This window comes from Podarcis melisellensis, assembly GCF_964234715.1.
Source record: "Podarcis melisellensis genome assembly, chromosome: 12".
NCBI classification, from domain to species: domain Eukaryota; kingdom Metazoa; phylum Chordata; class Lepidosauria; order Squamata; family Lacertidae; genus Podarcis; species Podarcis melisellensis.
Window position 1 is genome coordinate 38448607 of NC_138544.1, and position 22858 is coordinate 38471464.

Sequence of the window (22858 nt, forward strand, 5' to 3'; positions counted from 1 at the left end):
CTTCCAGGGCTGCTCCGAATACAAACCATTTTAAAGGCAATGGTTTGTTTTTAAATAAAGACTCAGACACTTCCGAGGAGGAAGCCAAGAGGGGCTGAGGATCTCGTTGCAGGAGCTGGGGGCAGAAACCCGCGCGCGAACCACTGAGCAGAGTGCGCAGCAAGGTCTCCAAACGCAGACGAGCCGGATTAGCGCAGTAAAGGCTCATCACTACAGTCTTCCATAATAAGATCACAAGTAACCCATCTCATGACCAAACTCCCCAGTGCCTCCTTGCAAGCGGCACCCGCACACCCAGAGCGATGCCTGGGCAACTGCTTTCTATGCTGGAAGGTCCCTGGTTCAATTCCCAGCATCTCTGGGAGAGGGAGCTCCGTCTAGAGAGGCGCTGCTAGCCAAGGTAGGCAAGTGCTGAGCTAGATGGACCAAATGGTCTGACTCGGTGTAAGGCAGTCCCCCCCCCCCCCGTTCTTATGTTCAAGCACCTCCCATTGGCCTTAATGGCAATTGCTGACTCGCACTTGCTTCAGATGCAACGATCAGGTGTACTTAGTGCAGGGTAAAGTACGCCTAACCAGGATCGCAGCCAACCACACCTCAGCAGGGAGAGACTTTCTTTTTGCAGATCCAAGAGGCAAGGACGTCGCCTGGCGGCCTTTCCCAACGAGCTGGAGAAGCGCAGAGGGAGGGGGAGAAAAAGGGCTCAAGGAACGCTGCGTTAGGATCGCGTTGCGCCGGCCCTTCCGCGCGAGAGCCTAGCGCAAGGCGCCGCCGGCTGGCCGGCCCTCTCGCTCCGCGCCCGCCTGATGTCACAATGAGGCGCAGGCCGCGGCCTCCCTCCCGCCCCTTGATGGCGCCGCCTTCCGTTCGGTTGCCAAGGAGAAGGATACACACCGCGGCCCAAACTGAAAAGGCCCCGGGGGAAGACGGGGAAGCGCGGAGCCCGAGGGGCAGGTGGAGCTGCAGGACCCGCTCGGGTTTCTGAGTGGAGAGGCGAAGCGGAGGAGCAAGACCCCCTCAAGGCCGCAGGGGGATCCAGGGGGCGAGACACCACCCTACGAGGACGCTGCCGAGGCTCTCGGAAGTGGGTGATCATCAAGAGCCATGAGTCAGAGGCAGGTCTTGCAAGGTATTTCTAAGGCTGGGTTTTGTGTACTGGGGGTTTCTGGGGTTTACAGTTTCTTGAAAAGAAAAGGAAAGGGGGGGGGGAGCGCGCCCACGCAACAGACGCTTCCATTTCCCTGCGAGTAAACCTCATTGAATTAAATGAGACTTTCTGAGTAGTCCTGGTAATGTGTACACAGGACAGAACAGTAATCCTCCTAGGAGTATTTGCTACTGAACTCACTGGAGTCTACTTGCCATGAATTGTCTGTTTTTATATTTTATTCTATTATGTACTGTTGTAATTTGGTTTCTAACCCCCTCCCCCCATTAATCTGTAAGCCGCATTGAGTCATAAAGTCAACCTATAAAAGTTTATGGAAATAAACCTTAACCATGAGAATAAGTTTTGTTGAATTCAGTGGGGCTAACTCACAGGTAAGTAAAGGTAAAGGGACCCCTGACCATTAGGTCCAGTTGCGGACGACTCTGGGGTTGTGGCGCTCATCTCGCTTTACTGGCCGAGGGAGCCGACATTTGTCCACAGACAGTTTTTCCGGGTTATGTGGCCAGCATGACTAAGCTGCTTCTGTGGAACCAGAGCAGTGCACGGAAATGCCGTTTACCAGTAGGGTTCGGAATACAGCCTTTGCTTCTTGCTCAGGACAGCTTTTGTCATCATTTTTTCTTTGGTCTGTAGACTCTATAAGGTGTCACAATACATTTCCTGCTTATCTGTGCCTGTATCTAATGTGTGAAGGCGTGTGATAGGAAGCCCTCATTGAAATGCACTTATTCTGCCTTCTTTGCAGTCTTTGAGCAGTATCAAAGAGCCCGAACGCAGTTTGTTCAGACTGTTGCAGAACTTGCTACTAGGCCGCAAAATATCGAGACTCTTCAGAATGCAGGTAAACAAACAAACACAACAAAAAGCAGTGCTTCAGAATAAAAAAAATGTACAAATCCTTTTGTTTATCTTGCCATAGAACTGAGAGCAGTCTGATACTTTGAAGTCCCCTTCCTTATTAGATAGCTTAAAGATGGTCCAATAAAATGAGCAGGTAAGACATATGTCTATCCATTAAAGTCAGCTGAAATATTTGCTTCATATAGCCACACATTGCAGCAAGGGAACTCCCCACATGTGTGACTATTTACAAGCTGTTTGCAGGCTATTTCAAGTAATGAAAGACAGAGCAGGGGTGGGGACTGCAATTCACCACTCAGTGCCAAGTCTTTCTATTCTAGGCATTGCTGTTAGAAGAGGAGGGTATAAAACAGGTATTAATTGTACAGTACTTAACAATTGCCTTCTCAGGGTGCTGCTTGAAACAACAGAGTAAACAAACTGTTTCTAGAATTCACAATGCTGCTTTTCTAAAATACGATTTTTCCCAGACAAGCAAATCTTATATCCGGAGAAGAAGACATCCCTATGAAACAAAAAGAAGTTTTATGTTGGTTTTTACTTTAATTTAATTTTATAATCTTTAAAACATATATATAGTCCAAAACTTGGTTGCCAAAGTTTACATACATACACACATATATAATGTTATTTGTATGTCGTCTTTCCATAGTTCAAATCATGCTCTAGGTGAAACATGAAAAAGCGTGCATAATTACAGTAAAACAAAAGTAGCCATAAACAGTAAGTAAAACATTAAAGAATTTCACAATCAAATTGCACAATTTCAACATAAATAATAAAAAATCTAAAATAAGGATGCAGTTTTTAAAATATCAATAGCAGCAATGGCTCCCTCATAACTCCTAAACAATACCCCAGCCCAAGAGTGTGTTCAGCAACCTCAGCTTTCGTAGCAGGAGTCATTTACTGCCCTCCCTCCCAGGCCAGATTACAGAAATGTTACTTACTTGGAGAGTGATCTATTTAAATTTTAATATTTTTAGTTTTAGACTGCAAGTCTAATCACAGTTAATAGAGACAAAGCACCATGGAATGTAATAGGACTTACTTCCAAGTAAATATGCAAAGGATTGTTCTGCTAGGCTACAGTCCCATGTCCCAGAACATAGTGGGGGCCGGGCTACTTCTGAAAAAAACAACAACCATATTCATACGATGGTGATGCTAAAACAATCCTAAGAACCTCACCAAATATAAAAATGCACGTTCTTCTAATTTAGCCGATCTGTAGTTTATAAATAGTGACATGATTTGTACTTGTGGCCGTGTGTGTGTGTGTGTGTGTGTGTGTGTGTGTAATCCCACGTGCTTGATTTCTTCCATATTGACTATTCATGGCATAGTGCTCACAAACAGCAACTGATGTTTATACCTGTAACTAGACTGTGCTTTGTCAGACTGCAGATGGAGTAGGTTCTGACATGATTGAATACTCCTCAATACAAAATAATAATAAAGATCCCTGCATATAGAAGATGTCTTACAAGAGCGATGTAAGAGCTCTTGGATCCATTCATGTTCATTATATACGGTATTTGTCAATGTTCAACTTATATCTGATTTTCATAAATTAAATCAGTTGAAGCCACTAATTCCTGAAATCCTTTCATCTGTTGTCTGCCATAAGTCAACCATGCAAATTTTGTGAGTTTATGCATTTTTGCAACCTTTCAGGATTTCCCCAACCAATCCTTCTCCTGTTCTCCTACTATCAACATTTACCCTGTTGTTAGTAAATTCCTAACCTAGTTCTTTTTTTCCCCAATATCAGTAAGCTTACAAAAATTCTTAAGCTGGTAATATGTCTCTTCAATTTTGTAAGATGTATCTTTTCAAAACTGAGCTTTTATCATGAAGTGCCCTGGGAAAAGGAAGAAGAAAGAAACACATTTTCATATCAATGGGCTTTGTGTTAAAATTATAGCATGTTAAGGTATGTTCTTAAGATGGGCTTTGAAGGTGACACATACAAAAAAAATAGCTGTCACCTTTATAACCTACTGTAAGAAGCTATCTTAAAATGCTATAATTTTGTGCATTATACTCTTGTGGATAAGAGGCATCAGAACAAGGCTGTAATGTGTGTAACCTTCATTGAGGAGGTTTTTTAAATTAAAAAAACATAATGGAGGTGTTTGCTTCAAAAACAGCAGATCACGGTTTAAGGGTGCAATATCCACTGTAGAAATACAATGAAAAAATTTTAAACTTGAAAAAACTGTTTCTCTAAAAAGAACCCTTGTTCCAGCCCTGAAAATAGCGCTCACCATCACTGAAATCCTTCTAATTTCAGATTATAACTTTTAAATGTTAATGAGAAATGATTACGGTAATATTTATATTACCCCCATACTTGTACATCTCAGGATATCTCACTTGTGTGATATTTTTCAATTTTTAAAAAAATAATACAGTAATCTGTAAATCTGATTTAAATAACGATTGCAAGAGAGGAAACTCTTTTAAGAATTGCAGCCTGTGAAGTATGAAAGTATGAAAATACAAGCTGGTTCTTAAATGCTGAAGGAAAAAGAGGGATATAAATAAACATTGTGTTTAACAATATGGTTGCTATGGCTGATGAAAAATGTATTGTTCAAAAACTGGTGATAATATTTTAAATCATATGTTCACCTATAAAAAGTATCCTTTTCACTTTTTCAGTTATATTTCTCATACTTCTTGCAGCACCTCTGAGTATATTGGAATCTTCTCATGTTGGAAGGGACCTGTATGTTGAAACAATGCAAAGAATTTTGATGACCCAGCCTGCACATTTACCACCCACCATGCTGAATGTAGCTCACACGCCCTGATACAGTGGTCTACCTGTAGCCCAGTAAATCTTTTTGTTGCTGTAGTCTGGATCTTCAAAAGCAGAGGGGGTTATCACTACACTACGTGGCTAGTGAACTGAGCTTCCCATATGCCACAAGTTGTGCAGGTCTGATTTACAAATATGTAGTGTAGAAGGAAATACTGTATATCCTTTCAAGACAAGAACAACCTCTTTAAGTAAGGACATTTGACAAACTGCAACTAACCAAACTGGGAAATCCAGTTTTTACTCAGTATAGTTGCACCTCGGAATTTGAACGCCTTGTGAGTCAAACCTTTTGTCTCCCGAATGCCGCAAACCTGGAAGTGAGTGTTCCGATTTGCGAGTGTTCTTTGGCACCCAAACGTTTGATGCGGGTTCCACAGCTTCTGATTGGCTGCAGGAGCTTCCTACAGCCAATCGGAAGCAGTTCCTTGGTTTCCGAACATTTTGGAAGTCGAATGGACTTCCAGAACGGATTCTGTTTAACTTCTGAGGTACGAATGTAGTAATCAGGTGAAGCAGCACATTTTAGTGTCATATTTTTCAGTCTTTCTCAGAATATAAGGCCCATGCATGGAATGGTGAACTATGTCAGTATTTCTACCAGTGTGTTCAGGGAATACAGATTCTGCCTCCCTGGTTTGAGGTGCTTAACACTCCTCATCACACCCTCATGCATAGCTCTTTCCAGTGCTGTTAATCTATTTCTTCATCACTAAATTAACCTACAAAGAAATGACAAGCATCATAACATATTTTTCCAATGTGATTATTCTTGACTAAATATTTGTTGTTGTTGTTAAAAGTAGGATTTTCTTGTCCAAATCTTCTGACTAATGAATTGGTACAGTGGTCATATTTTGACTAGAAACTCTTACGGCAGAAAATGAGCGTAGTTAATTATTTCCATAAAGGAATATGAAATTCAGTTTGAGAAACACTTGTCTAGCCTACAACAGAGAAATCTGTTATGCTGCCTCTAAATAAAAACCAAGCCTGGAATGAGGCTATTTATATGGCACTGAAAAGGAAAAGAATTGTGATTATCTCCTTCTGCTATCAGCTTATCTATCACTAAGAGCTTTCTCTGTATACATACAACCAACATAAGAGAATTGAGCCTGGGGTCAACTCCTTCCCAGGGTTGGCCCAATATATTTTGCTGCCTGAGGCAGGGGAGATGCACCTTCACCCGCATTTCCACCCACTACTCCATATACAGAAGGCAGGCAAATTGGCAATTGAATCTTAATGAAATGCTAGTGATGGGAGGGTGTCTTCAGTTGCACCCGAGGGCAGCAGTAAGTGCAGGGTAGGCCACGTGGCACATAAAACAACTGCCAACGCCTTGCTGCTACTACCTAAGGTTGCCTCCTCACCTAGCCTAGTGGAAGGCATGCCCCTGATTCTGCTGGTTGTGCAGATTGGCTGGCCTTCTGACAGTCATGAAGTCATTTCGTGTTCTGTCGCCTGGAACAGTATATAAGCTAAAACACACACCCTAGAGTGGCTATATCAAAGTGCCAGGTAAGGATTAAATCAGATAAGCATACCAGGCATTAGGAGAGAGAGGGGAGCCTGAGCACAGCATGGAGGTCATCCATGATTAATTTGTAATCAGAGCTTACCCCACAATAGAAGAAATCTGTGCTGTCTTACTGATCCACACCAGAAGTGCGTGGTTGCATTAGACCCAATTCTAATCTAATATACTGGTTTTTCGGTAGAATTCGGTTTAACATTAACAAGATGGAGTGCCATGCTCCTCTTCAGCTTTTCAGCCTGCCAGCCATGCTCTCCTCAACAGCATTCCATTCCCCTCTTCACCCAGTTTTCTGTTCCCCATGTTCAGTCCTGACTGAACCGATTTTTGGGGCTGCTGCTGCTTCTTAATTCTACAAACCCTAGATGTTCCTCCAAGTCTGCTGATACATCCCTCTTATGTGTGGATTTTGTTGCTTTGGCTACAGGAGGAATAAAACTTCACCATCATGTTCATAATTTTATTTGTATGCTGCCTTTCCATAGTTAAAACCATGCTCAAGATGGCTCACAAGATGACAAGATTTACATAATTACAAACGTAACAAAAGCCACAAACAAAAAATAAGCCACATCAGAAAGTACACAATCAAATTGAAATCATTTCCACATAAACCCTAATAATATCTAAAAATGAATATGTATAAGTTAACAACAACAACCCCCAACAAAACAGCCTAAACAATACCACAAGAATTGTCTAGCAGCTTTTGTAGCTGGAGTCAGTCAGTCAGGCCAGAAAAGCAGGGAGCAGATCTTCCAGGGCTCACAGCCAAGATGGTCTCTGGCCACTTCAACAGCCTCAGCTTTGATGAAGCCCTTGGAATTTCATTATCAGAGGGAACAAGTAGGGCCACACAACAAAATGTTGTATTGTGTCCCTGGTGTGTGTGTGTGACCTGATCCTGTGGCTAAGGGGATTGAAAACAAGCAAAAATTAATATCAAGAAAGTCTGTGCTCTAACTTGGGTCTTAAACCATCTGCAAATAAAAAAGAAGTACCGGTAGTTTTTGAACATTTTAAAAGTGTAACCAGTCTGCATCCATTCAGCACAGCTTAAGGTTGCGGCATGCAGTTGAATGCTTGATTTGGCCTAGAGGGAGGGCAATGTAAGTAGAATGACCTTTGCTGCAACCTGAGAGATATGTGAGACTCTTGATGGGAAGTGCAAGCCAGCCTTAGCCTCATTTCTGCCTTGCAGTGTTCACAGTGACATTGCTGGGCTGCTGTAAGCTACTTGCAGTGCAGCCCTTCTAGGAGTGATAGGAGTAAAGCAGTGAGTTATACTGGAGAGTTGTTGTTTACTACTGCCCAGCCTGCAATGCGGGGAACAAAATCAAGGGTTGTTACAATCTCTCAGCTTCAGTTCAACTCCCCATGAGCAGTAAGGGATCTAATATCACTGGACAACACTGCAGGGTTGTTATGAACCAGTCAGAGCCTAGTATGCAGTGTGAACTACACATTACGGTACTTGTCTGTCATAAGCCATTTTGGAAAATGGACTATTAATTGCATTTGCTTGGCATTTGTAGGGTTGTTCTTTTAATATTCTGTACTAAATAAGAACTGAGTTAGAAAGAGTGGGAAGTCTTCTCTTTGCTGCTGCTGTGTGTGTGGCGTGGACACACTGGTGCCCAATCGTAGCTATATTAAAATATTGAATTTCTCCATCAATTACCATAGGCAGCTCTCATTTCCATCCCTGAGGACATGTAAAAATAGCTTCTCAGTGTGAGCCAGAAAATGACATATCCAGACAATGAGATTGGTCTGTCTAAGCTTTTTTATATCTGTTTGTCTCCCTCCCTTTTTAGCTCTTCTTTCTTAGCATTTGGTTTCTGTTTCCCCCCAGCAATCAGTACACATTTTGTCCCCACTGAGTGTGTATAGTCCCTCACTGGGTTGTTTTGGGATTCCCCTCCCTTAGGTTCCCCCCCCATACTTTTTTTTTTGGGTGCTTCTGAAAACCTTGGGGTTTTCCTGAGTCTGCTGGTTCTTCCCTCTCTTGGGCTTGTCACTGTTGTTTCAGTTTCAAAAGTGCAGACGCTCTCTGAAATTGGAAGTAGGATATAAAATGGTGTTCTGATGTGCTTATTATCAAATAAAGGAATCCCAGCACAAGAGTACAATCAATTATTTGGTGTAGGGGCTGGAACATGACTATCCCCAGTGAGGAAGAGACCAGCAAATTTATTCAGAGTGCAACTGTTTTTAGAAAAGGTATAGGCACATCTTTTAAATTTGACCTTTTAATTTTTCTGTGGCGTTGTTCACTGTGATGTTTTTATTGACCTTGATCTGCCTATGCCACCTTGGTAATTTTCAGAAAGGCGGTGTAACAATACTGAGAGCCAAGTGTGGTGTAGAGGTCAGAGTGTAGGACCTGGGAAACCAGGGTTCAAATCCCCCCTTAGCCACAAAGCTCACTGGATGACCTTGGACCAGTCAGTGTTGCAGCCTAACCAGCCTCATAGTCTTGTTGTGGGGATTAACTGAGGAGGGAGGAAACCATGTAGGCCACCTTGAGCTCCTTGGAAAAGTAATAAAAAAATGTAAACACAATAAATAAATATATAGGCGGTATTCAACTAAGTTTTACTCCAAGTAGTCCTGCTGAAATTAATGAATGTGACTATGTTAGGTCCATTAATTTCAGTGGGTCTACTCTGAGTAAAATTTACTACCCATCAGTTTAGAAGCTGCACTGCACAGGCAATTGGATTCTCTGCTATGTTTCTTGGGATACTAATCTTGGATCCTGCTGTGGATTTGTTCTGCTCCTTCAGTAACAGTTGGCAGTTGTGATAACAGATATATGGTACTAACTGAGTTTAAAAATAGAATAGCCCAAGTTGCCTCCAGTTGCCTTGCACAGACAGGTCTCTGCACTTTTACAGTGAATGCAAACATATGCAGAGATCCTCTCTATGTGGTTTGGGTTCCATGTTACAGAAGGAAGAGGAAGAGGAAGGGGGAAGACTCATTATCTGTATATTCCTCTATCAGACTACTTGCCCACCTGTCCCTAGAGGTTTGGGCAGGCAGCTATACTAAAACGAAGATTCAAATCTGTAAATAAAATATGAGTCAACATGCCACAATACAACATGGGAATTTAAATAATCCCAATGTTGATTTAAGTCTCACCCCCCGCCCAGTGTTCAGGTTTGGTCTTTGTTAAGTTTCCAGGGGAAGATCCTCAGCTGTGGCTTAATCCCTAGCACACTGTCATTTGCGGCAGAACCACAGTGTATAAAAACCAATGCTTGAATTCTAGGAGGAAAGGAGGGGGCGCTTTAGTGAAATCCATATTCCATCCCCTGTCCCTCCTCTCAATATTAGCTAAATCATACCCCACCTTCTAAAAATGGTAGCTGGGAGGGCACCACAAAATTACTGTCCCCCTGTAATTTGAATACTGATAAAAAAGGCTTTGGGGGTCAATTTGAACCATTCCATTTGCGTAGAGTTATCAACACCTGAAGGAAAGGTAGTCTAGTTCCTTTGCTTTGTAGCGTTGAAAAGTCAGCAAGTCATTTCCCATCCCATTGCGGCAGTAAAAGCAGGCATCCTTGCTGAATGTCTCACAGCTGGCAACATGCAGCCTTCAAGGGAAGAGCTCCTCTTGGGGGGAGCATTATGTCGTATGTGGGAGAATGTGATGCCTTTAGTTTAGAAGCCCTTTTGCCACCATATCCTCCTATGTAGACTTTTCCTTGTGTTCTCTTGGGAGTGCTACCCTTCAGCCCGATGAAAGGCTGCAGATGTTGGATGCTCAGGTCCCGACATATGGAGGTGGCGTGGGGGTGGGGAGAAGCACGTCTTCTGATGAAAATGCTGCTAAAATATTGGCAAGCAATTTGCCCATCAACTTTTTATTTCTGCCCTGCTGTGATTTATGTTCCGGGTCTGTTTCTGCGTTTAATATTTTCTTTCAGGCATTGCCTTTTAAGCATATCTATATCCTTTTGGCAGTTTCAGATCTGGAGGTTTGGTCTCAATATGCATCATTATAGGCAGCTGGTGGCCAGGCCTTTTAAAATGGGGGTGGTGAAGTATCTCTTCTGAGCCAGTCAGCGCTGATTGCAGGCACATTTCCAGCAGTGTTTTCTTGCTTGCATTTAATCTCTCTGAAACTATCTCTATCCTCTCTTCCCCCAATCAACTGTAGGGGAATTTTAGAGCCCCCTGTTTCTTAGAGTCCACAAGTGCCACTGGGATTTTATCTTTCTCCTGAGAATATAAGATTACTCTCAGAATGTAGAATACCCTTCCACTTTGCATGCAGAACGTGACAGTCAGTGTAGATAATACTGAGCAAGATGGACCAGTGGTCTGATTCAGTACAGTGGTACCTTGGTTCTCAAACTTAATCCATTCTGGTAGTCTGTTCGACTTCCGAAACATTCGAAAACCAAGGCGCGGCTTCCGATTGTTGCAGGCGCCTTGGAAACAATAGACGATGGCTGCATCGGATGTTCGGCTTCCAAAAAACGTTCGAAAACTGGGAGCCGAAATGTTTGAGTACCAAGGCGTTCGAGAACCAAGATTCCACTGTATAAGGCAGCTTTCTATGGATGGAGAGTTTTGTCTCCCCAGGACCATCCTAAGACATTTTGCAGCCTGAGGGAAAGGACTGCACAGGGATTTGGACAGGTCGGAGGGACAACTCACCTGTCATTCAGCTGACTTCATGAATCAACTACCCCTCAAAGTTCGCTCACAGGGGTGGGGCTCACAGTTAACAGACTGTCCCACTGAGCCAAAAAGGTTCCCCACCCCTGGTGTGCTGCACCTGAAGACAACAGATTACCTTAAGGCACACAAGTCAGGTTGTGTCTGGTGACCACAGTTCTGACCTGTTATCCTACAATGGGTTTAGACACTCCCACACTTTGACGTTGCACTTCTCCCTACCTCCTGGTTGGTTGGTCTGAATCCTTCCCGCCCCCTTCTGAAAACCTCATTCTTCTGTTTCTCCTCTTTGCCTTTCCCTCCATTAGTTAAGGCCTCACCTAAGACACAGCATTGGACAGGGCTGAGATTGCTTTTCCAAAATTTTCTCCTCTTGTCCCAATCTCCACCAGGTCTTAGTTTGGGGTCCATCAGGTTTCAGGGGTACTGGCCAGGTTTTGCTATTGTATTCTCCGAGTGCATTGGGACAAATGGCAGATATTTTCTGATGTGGGAAAAGGTAAAGGTGTGCTCATTCAAGAACGTTGTTCACAAGTGTTCTAAATGATGAGAACGCATGAGAGTGAGGCTTGGCTAGGGAGGATTGCTAAGGATGCATTTTGGAAGTGGTTGCTGTGTTGCAGGGGAGAGAGGGGTGTGAGGATGTAGCTCCTTTCTCCGTTCTTTTGTTTAGGTACTAATGATATTTTATGGAGCTTATTGTATTTTGAATTGGATTTCTATCTGTAAAGATTTTATTTTTTAAGATAGCATTTTGTTTCCCTTTTAACTAGGCTGCTTTAAATGTATATTGCTTACCTTCCTCTATCATGTCTTATTTTGATATTTTGGAAGTGATGTTAATAATAGCAATAGCAGCGGCAAAATAATAATAATAATAATAATAATAATAATAATAATAATAAGAAGAAGAAGAAGAAGAAGAAGAAGAAGAAGAAGAAGAAGAAGAAGAAGTGATTATTTTTGAAAAGCCTTTCTGGATGAGACTAAGGTCTGCTGAAGATGCCCAGTATTCTGCTTTCAGTGGTGGCCTGCTAAATGCTTACAAATTGGACATGAAGGTGGTTGTCATTTCCTGTTAGTGGTGGTATTCAGAAATATTCTGATTTTGTAGATGGAGATTTTATTTAGCTAGTTGTTGATAGGCCCAGCTGCCAGGAGTTTTGTTTAATCCTTTAAAAAGGTCATTTAAGCCAACGGCCATCATCATATCTTTGGTGTATGTGTGTGAATTCCCTAAGTTTATTATGTGTAGTGTGAAGAAGCATTTTCTTTTTCCCCTGCCCTGAATCTACTGTAAATTGACTTCATTGGGTGACCTGAGTTCCTGTGTTATGACAGAGGGAGAAAGATTTCTCTCTCCATATTGTTCATAACTTCATAAACTGCTATCATGGCACTTGATTATGCACATAAACTCAAGCTTTAGTTCATATTTGTTCTTTTCATTCAAGTGACTTATTTTTTTCCTGCTCAGCAGGGCTTCTTTTTTAATAAAAAGAAAATCAGAAGTACATGTCAGAAACTGTGGCTGAACACTACCACTGAGTAATTTTGGTATTCTCTCTGGATAGTTTCACTTATCTACAGAACATACTGCTTCAAAAAGCCTTGCATCACACAGTAGGCATATGCTAAATCTTTTGCACAGGGACTGTGCCATTGTCTAGCTTTGACTCAGCACAAGTGCTGTGAGGGCTACTGTAATTAAGTATATAAATAAACAAGAGTCGCTGAGGGTTGCTTATAATTGCTATCCGAAGGGAATAGATTATAGAGGTTGTTCCCCAGTTAAGTTGTTTCTCATATATGTAGCACAATGTGGTGTTATTCCTTTAGGACACTCTGATGGGCTGATATGACACATACTTAAGTTTTGGACCGCACAATGGATTTTTTTTATTTACATTTCTTCTTTGCTGTAATTGAAACATATTAGCATATGTTTCTATACAGAATCAGACCACCTTTTAAAAATCATTTAGATATTTGGAACACTGTTATCACCACAGTGAGATGAGGTGAGTACTATTCTATTTTTAGGTTTCCTAAATTAACTAGGTCTGCACAACCAATTAAATTATTTTTATTGATCATATGCCCTTTAACTAATTAATTCATTTATCAGTTTGAATTAAACATATTTGCACACCACAGACACCAACTGCAGATCCTTTTTGAGATAATGAAGGGAGTTGCATTTTTAAAATTCCCATTAAATTTAGTTATTTCAAATTTCAAATTTTGTTTTTTGAGACATGCACTGTTTCTGTTTTCAAAATACTCAGTGTAATGCTGAGATCTAGAAGCTTAACATTAAAAAAACACCGAAATCATGATGTTACAACAGGTCTCACGTGTCCTTGGAACATCTCCAGATAGTTCACAGTGACAACCTTTGTTTAGGGCTTAGTGCTCCCTACCTAAGCCCACTGACATGTTTTCTGTGAACTAAGTCATTTTACTCTGGTTCCTGTAATTAATCATAAACTGCCAAGCAGCTCATCGCCCATAGTGGTTGGGTAAACTAGGTTATTTTAGGGTAGTGGCTGCAAGATAGTTGAAGTAAATTGGTGGGCTCATATTTAAGACTGTTAACAAAGATGAACTGCCCTTTAAAATCTTTAAAGGACAAATTTTCTCACCCTTTTGTTTGTGGTTGGGTAAGATGGGAATTTAGACTTGCATGTGAGTACAAATGGAATGTCATACTTATTCCAGATTAATTACCACAATGTACAACGGTGCAGTCTTATGCATATTGGGTACATGTGTCTTTAGAACACCTGTGCTTTATTATTTTCCTAATATTTTACTGAATTTTGTTGTTGTATTTTACATTATTTTGCATATTTTATTATGTACTGTCCTGGGAATGTTTTTTTGGATGGGTGGGATGGGAATGCTTAAAACAGATAATTTACAGTGGTACCTCGCAAGTCGAAATTAATTCGTTCCGCGAGTTGTGCCGTCTTGCGATTTTTTCGTCTTGCGGAGCGCGGATTTGCTGGGTATTAACGGCTTTAAGAAAAAGGAAGCAAACTCACAAGATGTTTTCGTCTTGCGAAGCAAGCCCATAGGGAAAATCGTCTTGCTAAGCAACGCAAAAAGTGAAAAACCCTTTTGTCTTGCGCGTTTTTCATCTTGCGAGGCATTCGTCTTGCGAGGCACCACTGTATTTGAGTAAGTACAGGCTTACTTTACAAAAGACTAGAGCAAAAAAAAGAAGGCGGAAAAAAGAAGACCAAAATTGCTGATTAAATTACATTGTTTTGAAAGGGCAGTACTTTCATTTTGGGAGCAATGTGGTTACTGCTTCCTTTTGACTCCATCCCATAATGCTCTGCTGACATTAGGATGTGAAATTCACATGGGACATTGCTCCTTATTCCCAGACAAAAATGTAGTATTGGCATGGAAAGTCACCATTGTGCCAACTCTTCCCACATGCAAACATTTCTGCTCCAGTGTTCCTGGTTACAGCATGGGAAGTGACCACAGAGAAAAAGCCGATAGCCTCCTCTTCTCATACAAGAACCAGTTGTAATCCTCTTGAGATAATGCAGATCTCTATTTTGAGATCTCCATTTTTCTAATCCTCTTCTTTCCCCGCCCCCAATGATTTTAAGCTAGTTCTCTCTGCTTCCGAACATTTTAAATTTTACACCTGTCATTCAAATACAGTGTGTTTGGGGGGGGGAGGGTGAGCATCTTGCTGATTGACAATAGAGGTTGTCATTCAACAACAGATCCAGACAAGGGCTCTCTCAGAGGATAGAAGTCTACCCACTCAAGCTGATATTGCACAAAGCTGTTTGGAATTCCTACGTGGCAGCTCCCTCTCCAGAGCCAGCTGGTTGTGTTCAGCAGGAGCCATGGGAAGTGGTGACCTTTCTTGGGTGCCCCAAGAAATGTGCAGCTGTGTGCCAAAGAGTTGAGTTTTGCATGTGTCAGCAGCTGCACACCACCAGGTGGCCATGCACACAGGAAGCGGGCACAGGCAAATTTCAGACCACTGTGGTGTACCCAGTGGAAACTGGTTTTTGTGAGGTGATGTGTGGATTTCTTCAACTCTTTTCCTAAGGCAAATAGCGTCAATGAAGGGAGGAGACGGCTCCATTATTGGGATTGCAGTAGTTCCAACACTGAAGGTGGCATTTGCTTTGGAGGAAACTTCCCCATGGGCGCCCTCCTTTCACTATGAGTAGTCAAAACCGTATCTGAGATTAGGTGACAGGTTTCTGTGTCCCAGAATGTGACTTTACAGGAAGAGATTAGATCTGGCGCATCTCTTTTTCTAGAAATGAATCACTGGCCAGTGAAAAACTACAAACCGACTGTTGTGTGTTTGTGCTGAAGAAGTGTTCTTAATATTGACTAAAAAGCTGACTTAAGCGGTTGGAAGTTTTGCTGGATTTGAAGAATGTGGTATAGGTTGAGTTTGTTTGTTTGTTTATTATTCAATTTATACCCCCCACTTCTTTCAGGGAGCTCAGAGTGGCACGTATTATTCCCCTTCCCGGTTTATTCCTCATAACAATTGTGTGACTGGCTCAAGGTCACCTGGTGAGCTTCATGACTGAGAGGGGATGTGAATCCTGGTCTCCGGTCTTAGTACAACACTCTAACCACTACACTACACAGTGGTCAATCGGATGCCTATGGGAAGCCTGCAAGAACATCATCAGATGGTCTCTTTTGCTTCACCAGCTGCATTTGTGCAATATCAACAAGCCACATTAGTAGAGTATTAATATCTAAGAAAATTAGTTTAATAATTTAGCAGTATAAAACTATATCGTAGGTTGTGATTACTGTGTCTTTGCATTTTTGTTTTTTTCTTCTTCACCATTATATTCATGCTAACACACACTTTCCCCTAATATATGCACGCTTGGGGACATGCATCACAAATTTTGAGGAAATATGGATTTCAAAGGATGGTTCTCATATTGTTTTGGTTCTCATATGCTTCAAGAAGGGCAAATTAGGTATGTTGGCCTTTAATTGTGAACTGAATTGAATTTCACCCCAATTCCTAATGGTGTCGCCCACTTTGGATGGGTAAAATGTGTACTCCAGGAATGGTTCTTAACACAGAGCTTAGGTTTACTTGCAGCAGATTTCCTTAACGTTAGCATTCAGTGTGTTTTGTTTTATTTTTCTCTTTTAAAAGTAGCATTTGATTCGTTTTTCTAATTACTGTGTGGACTTTCCCTCCTTTCTCATAACTCAGGTGTAATGGCTCTGCTGAGGCCGCTCCTATTGGATGTGGTTCCAAATATTCAACAGACAGCTGCTTTGGCCCTTGGGAGACTTGCCAATTATAATGATGACCTGGCAGAAGCTGTAGTTAAGGGAGATATTCTTCCGCAGCTCGTGTATTCATTGGCTGAGCAGAATGTAAGGAACTATTATTTTCTTAAAGAAGCCTTTTCTCACTGCCATATGGCGTTAAAATCTTCTGCCTTATGTTTATGTTTAATATATGTACCTGTTTTATGTACAGTATATTTTATAGATTGTATACATTATGTTTTTTAATGAAAAACTATTCTGTCTTAATTAGACTCTGTAGATTCATGTTTCGTCATTGCCACAACATACATGCTTAGTGCATTGATCCCTCTTGATAGAAGGTGTCCATAATTGTAATTTAATGACCCTTTTAAAAAAAAAGGAAAAGATTTTATTCTTACTTCATTAGCTGAAGTATATTACTGGTAATTTTATTTCCTGAACTGTTTAATGAAGTGATGGCATGGAGAAGGTTGTTTTATAAATGAAATAACTGGAAAAAACCCACCCCGTAATTAGCTATTTGTTAACAGTGACTGAGTAAAATGCACGTAAGACTAAATTTTGTAGCATAAATTATACCACAACACATGAGAGTCTAGAAACCCTTAGCGGTGTAATATCAAATGTATTTGTGTTTGAGTAGCAAAATATTTTTTAAAACTTTTATATTTGCTGATAAATAGGTTGTATTATATAGTCAAGTAGTTCAATCATTTTGATCTTCTTGAAATAGTGTACGACATGCATGGCATTTGTGACATGGTGTAGGTCTTGCACCAGATTGCTGGGGTACATGCATCCTCCGGCTATTTCTTTTTTTAAAGACCAACTCAATGAAGTTGACAGAAAAGGGACTTTAAGGACCTGTTACAATGTTTCCCATTGTAATGTTGTACCCTCCGGATCTTGTTGTACTTCAGCTCACATTAGCCCCTGTTGGCATGACCAATAATCAGGGATGATAGGAGTTGTAGTCTTAGGGTTTCCAGGTTCCAACCTGGTGTGGGATGCCATGTCTTTTAAAATCACCAGCAAAGCATCAGGCAGGGCAGCTACGTCTTGCCTGTACAGTGGTGCCTCGCAAGACGAAAATAATCCGTTCGGAGAGTCTCTTCATCTAGCGGTTTTTTCGTCTTGCGAAGCAATCCTATTAGCGGCTTAGCAGCTTAGAGGTTTAGCGGCTTAGCGGCTATTAAAGGCTTAGCGGCTAAAAGGCTATTAGCGGCTTAGTGGCTTAGAAAAAGGGGGGGGGCAAAAAAAACCGCAAGACTCGCAAGACGTTTTCGTCTTGCAAAGCAAGCCCATAGGGAAATTCGTCTTGCGAAGCGCATCGAAAAACGGAAAACCCTTTCGTCTAGCGGGTTTTTCATCTTGCGAGGCATTCGTCTTGCGGGGCACCACTGTACAGTCCTTGGTTTTCTCATCCTCGCCCTTTTGCTGCTTGCATAGAATGCTGCTTGTTCCTGCTCTCTTCTCCTTTAAACAAGGACCCTCTTTGGAATCCAGAATTCCTTATATAAGCTGTGCTTTCTGGCTATACTTATTTTCCTATCAGTGAACTAATAACTTCCTTTTGGAACCAAGAATACTCTAGAATGAATGAAGTACCGAACATGGTATTTCTCACATCCCTGCAGTGTTTCAGCTAAATTTGTGTTGCTGCTTTGGTATTTATTGTCTGATCTTACGTTGTCTTCTGTTTTTCTGTAAAATCTTTTCCCTGTCAAAAATGCTCAGTTTTGCCCTGAGCTATAAAAACATTCTCACTAGTGAATCTTTTCTTCTGCTTGTTACTCAGATAAATGGTTCCTTAGGAAGATAGCTGGTAAGATTGAAAATCTCTCTATGGTAAACAGACACTGAAAAAGGGGTGCACAGACTTTACATCAGTACCAGCTGCTTGGGCATTTCTTCATGGTTTGGCATAAAATGTGGCAGCGGAGTGGCAGCTATTAAAGTCTCAGCACTGATGTGAAATTTGGTTAGTCTTATTTTTTCTCCAATGCTAAAAGTTATCCCTGAGCTGGCTCTGAGTGTGTGAAGCGTGTTGGTGCAGTGACATCAGCCCAGCCCCTGGGTCTGTGATGCTTTGTAATGTGTATTATTTCAGAAGTAGTTCATTTTGAATAATAATAATGGATGCAGTCCTTTGGGAGTTTTGCTGTGCAGGCACCAGTGAAATGAATGGGAATTGCATAGATAGGCCTCCCTGCAGATTTTACCAACCGATATTAAAAAGCCTTTGAAACACAGCCTCCTGCTTAAAACATAATTATTTGAAAGTAATAATATGCATGCTCTGATGCACATACAAGTACTTGCTAATAATAATGCTGGCACTCTTAAACTGTTGTCCTCTGAGCAACCATCAACATTTTGCAACATTTCATAGCCAGTCTTTGTAGTGTTGGTGTTTGACACGCAGCAACTGCTGACAGGGTTTATTTTTTCCTGTTTCAAGATCAAGGTCTATTCACACTGACCATTCTTACGGTATTTTCTCATTATTTTTAAAAGTAGGAGTCTTGTTTAGATAGTATGTTTCTCATATGCAAGCCTTGCACAATTCTTTGCAATATGTGTGCATGGACAGCAGCTAGGCAAATCATTTCAGGGGTGCTGATGACCTGCTGAGGCCTAGTTGCACCACAACCTCAAAATCACACCCTCTCACTTTCCTGGTTCAGCCCTCACAATCTGTAAAGTGGGTTCCATCCTTTTAGTCATTCTCACCTCTTTGTGTATGCATCTGTTGAAACAGGCCTGTGCAGAGAGGGCGATGTAGCTGGGTACACTTACCTCAGGCCTTGGAGGGCTAAGCTGGCCAGGTTCCCCTGGCAGGGATGGGCTGCTTTTTTGTTTGAGTTCATAACTTTATTCTAACAAGACTCCCACCTTGGGCCTCAGGCAAGCTCTGCATGGGCCTGTGTTGAAATGGTGGAGCTTGTCCACCTTTTACCACACTGATTTCCAATACGTACAGTCATACCTCAGAAGTTGAACGGAATCTGTTCCAGAACTCCATTCGACTTTCGAAACTTTTGGAAACCAAAGCGCAGCTTCTGATTGGCTGCAGGAAGCGCCTGCAGCCGATTGGAGGCCACGGAAGCCCCATCAGACATTTGGCTTCCAAAAGAACGGTCGAAAACCAGAACACTCAATTCTGGTTTCTGATCGTTCAGGAGCTGGAACGTTAGACTCCCAAGGTGTTTGGGAGCTGAGGTACAACTGTATAGCAGGATGACGGGGAAGTCAGCTGTGACTTTGCCCTGGTTCAGGCACAATACAACTGGCCCCAACCATTTTGTGCGATAGAGAAATGGACCCTCGCCTCTAGAGGTGTTGTGGTTCCCCCACAGTACCCATCATTTTAGACAGCTGGTGGAAGGGAGGAGTCATACCCTCCAATGTGTTGCAGCGGGAAACTGGAACGCCCGTCTTCTGGGGCTCACTCACTGCGTGAGTCACATGACCTGTTCGAGAGCACGACACCCCCAAAATGTTCATTTTTGGGCACTATGCTCTTATTCAAGAGCACAGCCCCCAAAACGGGATGTCCAGTTGAGCGGTCTGGAGGAGCTTGTTTTCACTCTCCCAGACATGAAAGAACTGGAGTATCTGACTCCTGAGTATCTGTTTTCCTTTAAAAACACTGCCAATGCTGTACTTCAAACCAGCAGTTTGTTCATACTTTTACTCCGAGTTATAGATGGGTCCTGAGAACGAACAGTCTGTTGGATAGTCCCTTCAAAGCACAGATGGGTTGCTGCTTGGGGAATATTGCTTGGCTGTAATAAAGTATACGGACATGACTGTGGCTTGTGGGAGGGGAGAGGGAGGTTCTGCTTGGCTTCTACAGGGCAAACCACAATGTAGCATGCTGGGGGAAGCAGGGTTGCACTTTTAGCTTAAAGTTTCCTAACCTGCTAGGACATTCAAAGACCAGTTTAGTCATCTGCTGCATATCAAATGTATCTCTAGAGACCTCGCAAGAGCATGCTGTAAAATTCCCTACATAGGAAGCTGCCTTCCCTCAAACTCAATCTTGACTACCCTCCAGGATTCTAGACTGGAGCTTCTCCCAGCCCAGCTGGAGATGCTGGAGATTGAAATGGGGACCTTCTGCATGCAAAGCAGCTACTCTGACCCTGACCTCTGGCCCTTTCCCAAATATACTCCTTTTATATATACAGTATTCTCACAGTGAAAAATACGCCAGAAAGCCCCTCATGTGTGATAGGAACAAATTGCTCAACTTGTATAAAATCGTTTAGTGCAAAGTTTTTCTATCTTGCAAGACCTTAGAAAAGCCCTCAGATAATTGCAGTGTATTCTCCTCTCCCTGATGCTTCTGCAGCGCTTCTACAAGAAAGCAGCTGCGTTTGTATTGCGAGCAGTTGGAAAACATTCTCCCCAGCTAGCCCAGGCGATAGTTGACTGTGGAGCACTAGACACACTGGTCATCTGCTTGGAGGATTTTGACCCTGGAGTAAAGGAAGCTGCGTCCTGGGCCCTCGGCTATATAGCGAGACACAATGCAGGTAACAGCATTCCTAACTTTTGAGAATGTTTTTGTGTGTGCTAACATGGTGACAACTGTCAGAGGGAACACAGAAAGCAGCATGGTCACAGCTCCTTTATTGCCAAATAAGCAGGTAATAGGCCAAGCAACATCCATTTTAGCTTCATAGGACAGCATGTCTCAGATGCGATATTAGCAGATAAGAGCTATTGTAGCACAACAGATAAGAGATTCCCCAGTTCAAATTTTGCCTTAAAATTGAATATGGGGATATTAATACTGACCCACCTTACAAAATTGTTGGCAGGAACACAGAGTTAATGCATGCAAAATTATTTGAACACTCAAGAAAGTGCATATAAATCAGGAGTGAGGGAAGAATTAAGGGAGGCAGTAGTGAAACCACAAGCACTACTTCCTAAATCTCCCACTTGTATCTAGTGATTGTAGCTCTGTGGGTGGGGCGTAATTACAGTTCCCAGGACTCTTTGGCGAGGAGTCCAGTGCTATAAATGTATGGTGTGGATCTGCCCATAATCACAATTGCTTTGTTATAGAGTTTCTAGGCCATATTTATTTGTGTATTGGCAAGAATATTTATAAACTGCCAACTCACAAATAATATTACTAGAATGTACAGCAGAGGTAGAGAAGTGGATCTGGTTTGTGGTCCAGATTCTTATCTTCCCTACTACCATCCCCCTACAGGACAAGGGCCAGCCACCTGTCAATCACCTGACATCTGAATGATGACAGCACCTATGTGATTTGGGGGGCTTGCAAAGGCCCATACCCCATGCAGGGCCCAAATGCAGATCCCTGGAGCCCTGGGGAGCTGCTGTTCCGCCTGCTTGTTCTCATTGCCTGTTCACCTGCCCTCTCCAAGCATGCAGGGACAAGAGTGAGGAGGTGAAGCAGCAACATCCCCTATCCTGTGTTTTCCCTCTGGAGTGGTTGTGTGGATTAGGCTTAGAGGGAGAGGGCATGTCAATTGGCAGTGGGGCTGTAAACAAAGAGGAGGTGGGCCTACCCAGAAAAGTGTCCCAAGGATCGCCCTCCCAAGCCTAGAACTAGCACTTTGTAGAACATATATATAAGACCTGTGCTCCCTGTTTCCTCTCTGCCAACTTCCTTTTAAGTATGTTTAGAAACCAGAAACAACCAAGTGATTTTTTTTTTTTTAAACGTAGAATTATACTTACATCCTTGGCCATATTTTTCAAATCTTCTACTAAATTATCAGAATAATTTGTTTTCCAAATCACAGAAAGCTTGCATGACAAAGCTCCTGAATAAACTGGAGGGAAAATAATGACTTACGAAAAAGAAAAAAGAGAGCAAGATTTATTTAGGAAAAACCAGACATATAGGAAAATAAAGGAAATGTTGAATAGATTTCTAACATGTACACTATCCTAGTTTAGACGGTGAAGATTAGAAGACAGGGGAAAATACTTGTTACAAAGAGTTCGTAAATTACCAGAGCATGCTTCTAGAGAGCTATGCCTCTTCTCCTCTCATGAAGCAATTGTAGATTCAGACACGTAGAGAACCTGTGTCCATGGAAACAGTAATACATAGCAAACAAAATGGACCACACAGCCGATCAGGAAATCCTCTCTCTCATACGGATCACAGTCTTTGATTCTGAATGACATCAGACCTTGTGGGGCTGAGCCAAACCACAAACCACTTTTCTGAAGTGCTCCAATTGACAGTGGACAATCAACATGCAGATTGTTGCAGGTAAGAATTAGAAAGTGAACTGAAATCTGATCAGTACAATCAGTGGTACTGGAATCCTAGTGGGCAGTAAGGCATACCTTGGAGTTTAAAGGAAGACCTTTACAATGGTGTTAAGGGGTTTCCAGATGCATCTTGACTATCTTAGTATGTACTTCCCAATCCTCTGAACTAATGTGGATTTTAGCATGCAAG

General features: G+C 42.0%; 1 protein-coding gene across 2 annotated transcripts in view; it reads left to right on the forward strand.

Moving 5' to 3' along the window:
* The first annotated feature begins 382 nt into the window (after window positions 1-382).
* Window positions 383-22858, forward strand: part of SPAG6 (sperm associated antigen 6) — a 48059-nt gene continuing 25583 nt past the window's right edge. The window contains exons 1-4 of one of the 2 annotated variants that reach the window (XM_081882524.1): window positions 383-1129; window positions 1917-2012; window positions 16334-16500; window positions 20756-20939. In XM_081882524.1, the coding sequence (XP_081738650.1) occupies window positions 1105-1129; window positions 1917-2012; window positions 16334-16500; window positions 20756-20939 (472 nt within the window). In that variant the 5' untranslated portion in view covers window positions 383-1104. The remainder of the gene's footprint in view (window positions 1130-1916; window positions 2013-16333; window positions 16501-20755; window positions 20940-22858) is intronic. The other variant, XM_081882523.1, reaches the window with a different exon arrangement.